This window comes from Oenanthe melanoleuca, chromosome 25, assembly GCF_029582105.1.
Source record: "Oenanthe melanoleuca isolate GR-GAL-2019-014 chromosome 25, OMel1.0, whole genome shotgun sequence".
NCBI lineage: Eukaryota > Metazoa > Chordata > Aves > Passeriformes > Muscicapidae > Oenanthe > Oenanthe melanoleuca.
The window spans coordinates 8,186,082-8,195,611 of NC_079358.1; the positions used below are offsets into that span (position 1 = coordinate 8,186,082).

Consider the following 9,530-nt stretch of genomic DNA (forward strand, 5'->3'; position numbering starts at 1 on the left):
CCTGGGGGGGAAATCCGGATCCCTCGATGGGGGAACGATCCCGGGATTGATCCTGGGGGGAAATCTGATCCTATAGGGGAGGGAACGATCCCAGGATTGATCCCAGGATCGACCCTGGGGGAGAAATCCGGATCCCTCGAGGGGGAAACGATCCCGGGATTGATCCTGGGGGGAAATCTGATCCTATAGGGGAGGGAACGATCCCGGGATTGATCCTGAGGAGGGAAATCTGGATGTCTGGAAAGGAAACGATCCTGGGATTGATCCTGAGGGGAAAATCCAGATCCCTCAAGGGGGAAACAATCCCAGGATCGACCCTGGGATTGATCCTGGGGGGAAATCTGATCCTATAGGGGAGGAAACGATCCTGGGATTGATCCTGGGAGGGAAATTCGCTCCCTCCATGGGAAAATGATCCTGGGATCGATCCTGGGATCGATCCTGAGTGGGATCCGGCCCCCCAAGGGAGGAAACAATCCCGGGATCGACCCTGGGATTGATCCTGGGGGGATCAGAGCTGGGATCGGCCCCAGGGCCCGGCCTGGGGGGATCAGCCCCGGGGGGGTTCGGCCCCCGCCACGTGTGAAGCCACCGAGGCACAATAAAAGCCACACGCAGAGGTGACGCTGCTGTGACACTGAGGGGACACTGAGGGGACAAGGGACACCAGCACAGGGCGTTTATTTGGGGCACCCCCCCCAAAAACGCGTCCCCCGCGCCCCCCTGGGGACAAGGACAAGGCTCAGGCCCTGGGGGGTGGGGAAATGTCACCCCAAATTCAGTCCTGGGGGGGAAAATGTCACCCCAAATTCAGCCCTGGGGGAAAAATGTCACCCCAAATTCAGCCCAGGGGGGTGGGGAAATGTCACCCCAAATTCAGTCCTGGGGGGAAAAATGTCACCCCAAATCCAGCCCTGGGGGGTGGGGAAATGTCACCCCAAATTCAGCCCTGGGGGGGAAAATGTCACCCCAAATTCAGTCCTGGGGGGGAAAATGTCACCCCAAATTCAGCCCTGGGGGAAAAATGTCACCCCCATTTGGGTCCTGGGGGGTGTCACTGGATCCTGGGTGTGTCACCAGATCTTGAGGGGTGTCACTGTGTCCTGGGGGGTGTCACTGTGTCCTAGGGGGTGTCACCATGTCCCGGGCGGTGTCACCGGATCCTGGGGGTGTCAGTGTGTCCTAGGGGGTGTCACCGTGTCCTGGGGGCCATTGTCCCCCCCCAGGCTTTGGGGACAGGGCAGTGTCACCCCCCAGGCTGGGGAAAGGACAGTGTCACCCCCCAGGCTGGGGACAGTGTCACCCCCCGGGGTTTGGGGACAGTGTCACCCCCCAGGCTGGGGACAGTGTCACCCCCCGCTCTGGGGACAGTGTCACCCCCCGGGGTTTGGGGACAGGACAGTGTCACCCCCCGTTCTGGGGACAGTGTCACCCCCCAGGTTGGGGACAGTGTCACCCCCCGGGGTTTGGGGACAGGACAGTGTCACCCCCCAGGTTGGGGACAGTGTCACCCCCCGGGGTTTGGGGACAGGACAGTGTCACCCCCCAGGTTGGGGACAGTGTCACCCCCCGCTCTGGGGACAGTCCCCTCCCGCTGTCACTGGTTGGCGGCTTCGCAGGCGTCGATCCAGTCGCTGTAAACGTCCACGGGCTCCGACAGGTCTGGGGGGGCTGTTAAGGGTCCAGCACGGATCTGGGGGTCCCGGTATGGACTGGGGGGGTCCCGGTGCGGATTTGGGGGGTCCCGGTGCGGATTTGGGGGTCCCGGTACAGATTTGGGGGGTCCCGGGGTGTATCACGGGGGGTCCCAGTATGGTCTGGGGGGGGTCCCCGGTGCAGATTTCGGGGCCCCGGTGCGGATTTGGGGTCCCAGTGCAGATTGGGGGGGTCCCGGTATGGATTGGGGGGGTCCCGGTGCGGATTTGGGGGGTCCCGGTGCGGATTTGGGGTTCCCGATACGGATTTGGGGGTTCCCGGTGCGGATTTGGGGGTTCCCGGTGCGGGTTTGGGGTCCCGGTGCAGATTTTGAGGTTCCCAGTAAGGATTCAGGGGTTCCCGGTGCAGATTTGGGAGTCCCGATACGGATTTTGGGGGTCCCCGGTGCGGATTTGGGGTCCCGGTGCGGATTTTGGGGGTTCCTGGTGCGGATTTGGGGTTCCCGGTGCGGATTTGGGGGTTCCCGGTGCGGGTTTTGGGGGTCCCCGGTGCGGATTTGAGGGGTCCCGGTGCGGATCTGGGGGGTTCCCGGTGCGGATTTGGGGGTTCCCGGTGCGGGTTTGGGGTCCCGGTGCGGATTTGGGGATCCCGGTGCGGATTTGAGGGGTCCCGGTGCGGATTTGAGGGGTCCCAGTGCGGATCTGGGGGGTTCCCGGTGCAGATTTGGGGGTTCCCGGTGCGGATTTGGGGGGGTCCCGGTGCAGATTTGGGAGTCCCAATACGGATTTTGGGGGTTCCCGGTGCGGATTTGGGGGGTCCCGGTGCGGGTTTGGGGTCCCGGTGCGGATACAGGTGATGGGGGTCTGGAACTCCTCCAGGCACACGGTGCACGAGATCACCCCGGTGTTCCGGGCGCGGTCCCTGCGGGGGCGGGACGGGGTCGTGACCCCCCCGGGACCGTCCCGTGCCCTGAACCGTGACCCCCCCGGTTCCCGTGTCCCGTTCCCGGTGTCCCCCCGGTGCCCATGTCCCGTTCCCGGTGTCCCTGTCCCGTTCCCGGTGTCCCGTTCCCGGTGTCCCCCCGGTGCCCATGTCCCGTTCCCGATGTCCCGTCCCGCTGTCCCGTTCCCGGTGTCCCGTTCCCGGTGTCCCCCCGGTGTGTCCCCCGGTCCCCGCTGTCCCGTCCCCATGTCCCGTTCCCGGTGTCCCGTCCCGCTGTCCCGTTCCCGCTGTCCCGTTCCCCGTGTCCCGTTCCCGCTGTCCCGTTCCCCGTGTCCCGTTCCCGGTGTCTCCCCCAGTCCCCGCTGTCCCGTTCCCGGTGTCCCGTTCCCGGTGTCCCGTCCCCGTGTCCCGTTCCCGCTGTCCCGTTCCCGTGTCCCGTTCCCGGTGTCCCGTTCCCGGTGTCCTGTTCCCGGTGTCCTGTTCCCGGTGTCCCCCCGGTTCCCGTGTCCCGTTCCCGGTGTCCCCCCGGTGTCCCGTTCCCGGTGTCCCGTTCCCGGTGTCCCGTTCCCGCTGTCCCGTCCCCGGTGTCCCCCCGGTGCCCATGTCCCGTTCCCCATGTCCTGTTCCCGGTGTCCCGTTCCCCGTGTCCCGTCCCCGCTGTCCCCCGCTGTCCCCGCGGTGCCCGGTGCCCCTCGCTCACATCTTGACGTCGCAGGATTTCTCGTGGTTGCAGAAGGGACACGTGAACTGCGTCTCCAGCGTCCCCGTCATCTTCTTCTTGGGCGGCGGCTTCCGCTTCGACTTGCGGCGGCCCATGGCGGCCGCACCGGGGCCGAGAACCGGGAACGGCCTCGGGAACGGGAACGACACCGGGATCGGCGCCGGGAGCCGCCTCGGAGCGGTCCCGACGCGCTGCGGGACGTGCCGGGGGCGGCTCGGCCCCTCCGGGCCCCTCCCGGTTCCTCCCGGTGCCTCCCGGGCCTCTCCCGGTTCCTCACGCCGCGCGCCCGCCGCGCTCCCGGAAGTGCCGCCCCTCCGCCCTCAGCCAATCGGCAGCGCGCTCTGCCCCACGTGACCCAAACCCGCCCCTCTCATTGGTTGACAGCGCAGCGCTCCAGCCAATCGGCAGCGGGGACTCTGGAAAGCCGTCCCGCCTACTGATGATGGACGCGCGGTCTCAGCCAATCAGCGACTGACATTGTGTCCCGCCCATTGGGTGATTGACGTTCCGTTCCAGCCAATCATCACCGCTGGAGGCGTGGCCACCGCGCTCAGGCTCCGCCCCCCGGTTTTGGGGCGAATCGCGGCAATTTCGGGTCCGTCAATGGCGGCGGCGCCGTTCAAAGGGTTTATTGGGGTCACGGGGGCAACCGGGCGGGGGGTCGCTGTGTCCCCAATGTCCCCCCGCGGCCATTGGTCAGTGTCCGGTCCCCAGTGTCCCCAAAGGGGTCGGAGATCGCGGGGTGTCCCCAGTTCCAGTGGTCCCAGTTCCAGTGTCCCCAGTTCCAGTGGTCCCAGTGTCCCCAAAGGGGTCACAGGTCACGAGTGTCCCCCGGGGAAGGGCTCCCAGTGTCCCCAATGTCCCCTGGGGGGATTCAGAGATCAGGGGGTGTCTCCCATGGGAGGGGTCCCGGTGTCCCCAGTTGTCCCCCAGATGTCCCCAGTTGTCCCCAATTGTTCCCAATTGTCCCCAAAGGGGTCGGAGATCACGAGTGTCCCCCGGGGAAGGGCTCCCAGTGTCCCCTGGGGGGATTCAGAGACCAGGGGGTGCCTCCCATGGGAGGGGTCCCGGTGTCCCCAGTTGTCCCCAATTGTCCCCAATTGTCCCCAGTTGTCCCCAGTTGTCCCCAATTGTCCCCAGCCGTCCCCGGTGTCCCCGGCGCTCAGGGGTGGCGCGGGGGCAGCGTCACGCGGTGCAGGACGCGCCCGGTGGCCTCCAGGAAGGTGACGGTGACCGCGCCGGGCTCCAGGCGCAGGTGGGCGAAGCCGCCGGGGCTGGCGGGGCTCCCGAAGAAGAACCGGAGGGCCCCGGGGGGCACCGAGCCCTCGTGCGGCCGCGAGTCCTCCATGAAATTCCCGGCGCCGCTCAGGACGTAGCCCACGCCCCCCTCCTCCAGGTACTGCCGAGAGAAGGGGGGTTAGAGGGGGACACACCTGGGGACACACCTGGGGACACACCTGGGGATACATGTGGGGATACACCTGGGGGATACACCTGGGGGACACACCTGGGGACACACCTGGGGACACACCTGGGGGGATACACCGGGGGACACACCTGGGGACACACCTGGGGACACACCTGGGGATACATGTGGGGATACACCTGGGGGTCACACCTGGGGACACACCTGGGGATACACCTGGGGTCACACCTGGGGACACACCTGGGGACACACCTGGGGATACACCTGGGGATACACCTGGGGGGACACACCTGGGGACACACCTGGGGATACACCTGGGGACACACCTGGGGACACACCTGGGGATACACCTGGGGTCATCCAGGACAGACTTTAGGGGATCCCTGCACACCTGGGCACCCCAAACCGTGGGGACAACATTTTACTGCTGTTCTCGCACCTTCAGGGCAGAATTTGGGGGTGTCCCCGCACACCTGGGCACCCCAGATTTTGGGAACACCATTTTAGCGCTGTCCCTGCACATTTTGGGCAGAATTTGGGGGTGTCCCCGCACATCTGAGCACTATTTTAACGCTGTCCCTGCACATTTTGGGGTGTCCCCGCTCACCTGGGCACTGTTTTAGCGCCGTCCCCGCACATTTTGGGGTGTCCCCGCACACCTGGGCACTACTTTAGCGCTGTCCCCGCACATTTTGGGGTGTCCCCGCACACCTGGGCACAGTTTTAGCGCTGTCCCCGCACATTTTGGGGTGTCCTCGCTCACCTGGGCACAGTTTTAGCGCTGTCCCTGCACATTTTGGGGTGTCCTCGCTCACCTGGGCACAGTTTTAGCGCTGTCCCTGCACATTTTGGGGTGTCCCCGCACACCTGGGCACAGTTTTAACGCTGTCCCCGCACATTTTGGGGTGTCCTCGCTCACCTGGGCACAGTTTTAGCGCTGTCCCCGCACATTTTGGGGTGTCCCCGCACACCTGGGCACTACTTTAACGCTGTCCCCGCACATTTTGGGGGTGTCCCCGCACACCTGGGCACAGTTTAACGCTGTCCCCGCACATTTTGGGGTGTCCCCGCTCACCTGGACACAGTTTTAGTGCTGCCCCCGCACATTTTGGGGTGTCCCCGCACACCCGGGCACAGTTTTAACGCTGTCCCTGCACATTTTGGGGTGTCCCCGCTCACCTGGACACAGTTTTATCGCTGTCCCCGCACATTTTGGGCTGTCCCCTTTCACCCGGGCACTATTTTAGCGCTGCCCCCGCACCTCTGGGGCAGAGTTCGGGGGTGTCCCCGCCCCCAGCCTCACCTGCAGGTTGTGGTCGTGGCCGCACAGGTAGGCGGTGACGCGGTGGCGCCGCAGCAGCGGCCGCAGCAGCCGCAGCAGGCAGGGCGTGGGGCCGTGCTTGGCCACCGACCACACCGGGTAGTGACCGGCCACCAGCACGAAACTGTCGCCGGCCGCCGCTTCCAGCTGCGCCCGCAGCCACGACAGGTGAGCCCCGGCGGCCGCCGCGTCCCGGGGACCCGCGGGGGCGTCGCCGAGGCCGAAATCGTCCGAGTGGCCGCAGAGCAGAACCGTGTCCAGCACCAGCAGCCGCGCCGAGCGGTTGGAGCCGGGGATGTGCAGCCGCAGGCTGTAGTAGGGGTGGGGGAAGTGCCTGCGGGGACAGCGCGGGGACAGCTGGGGACAGCGTGGGGACAGCGTGGGGACACTTGGGGACAGCGTGGGACACCAGGGGACACGGCGGGGACAGCGTGGGGACACTTGGGGACAGCGTGGGACACTTGGGGACAGCGTGGGGACACTTGGGGACAGCGTGGGACACCTGGGGACAGCGTGGGGACACCTGGGACAGCGTGGGGACAGCGTGGGGACACTTGGGGACAGCGTGGGACACTTGGGGACAGCGTGGGGACACTTGGGAACACGGCGGGACACCGTGGGGACACTTGGGGACAGCGTGGGGACACCTGGGACAGCGTGGGGACACTTGGGGACACCTGGGACAGCGCGGGGACAGCGTGGGGACAGCGTGGGGACACTTGGGGACAGCGTGGGACACCAGGGGACACGGCGGGACACCGTGGGGACACTTGGGGACAGCGTGGGGACACCTGGGGACAGCGTGGGGACACCTGGGGACAGCGTGGGGACACTTTGGGGACAGCGTGGGGACACCTGGGGACAGCGCGGGGACACTTGGGAACACGGCGGGACACCGTGGGGACAGCCCAGTGTGGGGGCGGGGTGGGGGAAGAGTCTGTGGGGCACAGGGACACGTGGGGACATCGTGGGGACATCGTGGGGGTTTGGGGGACAAGCGGGGACATCGTGGGGACACTTGGGGACACCTGGGGACACCTGGGGACACCGTGGGGACACTTGTGGACACTTGGGGACACGGTGGGGACACTTGGGGACACTTGGGGACACTTGGGGACAGCGTGGGGACACTTGGGGACAGCGTGGGGACACCTGGGGACAGAGTGGGGACACCTGGGGACAGCGTGGGGACAGCGTGGGGGCACTTGGGGACAGCGTGGGGACAGTTGGGGACAGCGTGGGGACAGCGTGGGGACAGCGTGGGGGCACTTGGGGACAGCGTGGGGACACTTGGGGACACTTGGGGACACCGTGGGGACAGCCCAGTGTGGGGGCGGGGTGGGGGAAGAGTCTGTGGGGCACAGGAACACTTGGGGACATCGTGGGGACATCGTGGGGGTGTGGGGGACAAGCGGGGACATCGTGGGGACACCTGGGGACACCGTGGGAACACTTGTGGACACTTGGGGACACCTGGGGACACTTGGGGACACGGCGGGGACGGTGTGGGGACAGCCGAGGGTGGGGGAAGTGTCTGTGGGGCATCGTGGGGGTGCACCGAGGGGGACTGGGGACAGTCTGGGGACACCCTGAGGGGTTTGGGGACAATCTGGGGACAGCCCAGCGCCACACCCGGGGTGGGGGAAGCGGCTGCGGGACGGGAGGGCGCTTGGGGACACGGTGAGGACACGCGGGGACACGCCGGGCTGGGCTGGGGACACCCGGAGGGGACTTGGGGACATCACGGGGACACCCGGAGAGGATTTGGGGACACCACGGGGACACCACGGGGACACCCGGAGAGGATTTGGGGACACCACGGGGACACCCCAGCACCAGGCACAGGCGGCAGGAGCTGCTTGGGGACACTTGGGGACATCCCGGGGGGAGCCTTGCGGGACGGGGGGGGGGGGCTTGGGGACACTCGGGGACACTTGGGGACACTCGGGGACACTTGGGGACACGCGGGGACACGCGGGGACACTCGGGGACACTTGGGGACAGTACCAGCGCGGCGAGTGGCGGCTGTAGCGCAGCTGCGCCGTGACGTTCCCCGCGTGGTCGTGGTTCCCGGCCAGCACGTACCAGGGGACCCCGCGCAGCCCCGGCGACACGAACACGCGCTCGAAGGTGTCCTGGGGCGGCGACATCATCGGCGACATCATCGGCGACACCGTCGCGATCAACCCCCCGCCCCCCGGGCCGGATTTTGGGGTTACCTGGAAGCGCGGGTCCCACTCGTCGCGCACCCCCTCGTAGTAGAAGTTGTCGCCCAGCGCCAGCACGAAGTCGCCGCCGCGCTCTGTCGCCGCCCGGCCCATGGCGGCCGCCGTGGCCACCTGGCGCGGGGTCACGAACGGCGGGTCCGGGAGCCCCCCCCAGTCGCCCAGGGCCAGGAAGGTCAGAGCCCCCCCGTGACCCCCCACGCGTGTCAGCGCTGCCGCCAGGGTGAGAGCCAGACACAGAGGAGACGGCATCTGGGGACACGGGGGGACAGCGGGGTCACGGGGGGACACGGGGGGACACGGGGGGACACGGGGGGGACATTGGGGATATGGGGGGATATGGGGGGGACATGGAGGGGACACGGGGGGGACATTGGGGATATGGGGGGATATGGGGGGGACATGGAGGGGACACGGGGGGGACATTGGGGGACATGGGGGGACACGGGGGGACACGGGGGGGACATGGGGGGGACATTGGGGGACATGGAGGGGACACGGGGGGACATGGGGGGGACACGGGGGGACATGGGGGGGACATTGGGGGACATGAGGGGGACACGGGGGGACATGGGGGGACATGGGGGAGACACGGGGGGACACGGGGGGACACGGGGGGACACGGGGGGACATGGGGGGGACACGGGGGGACATGGGGGGGACATGGGGGGACACGGGGGGACATTGGAGGACACGGGGGGACACGGGGGGACACGGGGGGACACGGGGGGACACGGGGGGGTTACGGGGGGGACATTGGGGGATATGGGGGAGACACGGGGGGACACGGGGGGGTCACGGGGAGACACGGGGGGTCACGGGGAGACACGGGGGGGACATGGGGGGACACGGGGGGACACGGGGGGGACATGGGGGGGACACGGGGGGACACGGGGGGGTCACAGCCCCACCAGGGGTCTGGGGCCGTCACCCCCCCCCCTCCATGGGACCCGCATTGTTTGGGGGGTCCCTGTCCCCATCCGGGGGGTCCCAGCTGTCACCCCCTCCCCCTCCCCAGTACCGGGGGTCCCCCCGCCCCGCCCCCCCCGGGGGTCACTCACCGTCCCCGCCGTCGCTGTCCCCGCGTGTCCCCGCGTGTCCCCGAGTGTCCCCGCGTGTCCCCGAGTGTCCCCTCGTGTCCCCGCGTGTCCCCCCCGCCCCCGCCCCGGCCCTTTATGGCCCCGAAAGGGGAAGCGGGGTCGCCTGTCCCCCCCCTCCCCCCCCCCGGGCCAGCTGTCA

At 67.7% G+C, this 9,530-nt stretch overlaps 2 protein-coding genes and 1 long non-coding RNA gene across 3 annotated transcripts; 1 reads left to right on the top strand and 2 right to left on the bottom strand.

Annotated features, from left to right (window-relative positions):
- Positions 1-661: 661 nt before the first annotated feature.
- ELOF1 (elongation factor 1) lies at positions 662-3,639 on the bottom strand. The gene is made up of 3 exons (XM_056510419.1): positions 3,299-3,639; positions 2,507-2,577; positions 662-1,662 (listed from the first exon to the last, which is right to left on the bottom strand). Exons 1-3 carry the CDS (start codon positions 3,412-3,414, stop codon positions 1,598-1,600), a joined length of 252 nt encoding a protein of 83 aa, XP_056366394.1. The 5' UTR covers positions 3,415-3,639; the 3' UTR covers positions 662-1,597.
- Positions 3,640-3,856: 217 nt separating this feature from the next.
- Positions 3,857-4,353, top strand: LOC130262949 (uncharacterized). Its single transcript, XR_008842179.1, has 3 exons — positions 3,857-4,061; positions 4,145-4,231; positions 4,263-4,353. It is a non-coding gene; the product is annotated as an uncharacterized LOC130262949 (long non-coding RNA).
- A 92-nt stretch (positions 4,354-4,445) lies between these two features.
- Positions 4,446-9,499, bottom strand: ACP5 (acid phosphatase 5, tartrate resistant). Its single transcript, XM_056510285.1, has 5 exons — positions 9,353-9,499; positions 8,286-8,543; positions 8,074-8,201; positions 6,049-6,400; positions 4,446-4,718 (listed from the first exon to the last, which is right to left on the bottom strand). The coding sequence occupies exons 2-5, from the start codon at positions 8,541-8,543 to the stop codon at positions 4,482-4,484; spliced, it is 975 nt and encodes a 324-aa protein (XP_056366260.1). The 5' UTR covers positions 9,353-9,499; the 3' UTR covers positions 4,446-4,481.
- Between the last annotated feature and the right edge of the window lie 31 nt (positions 9,500-9,530).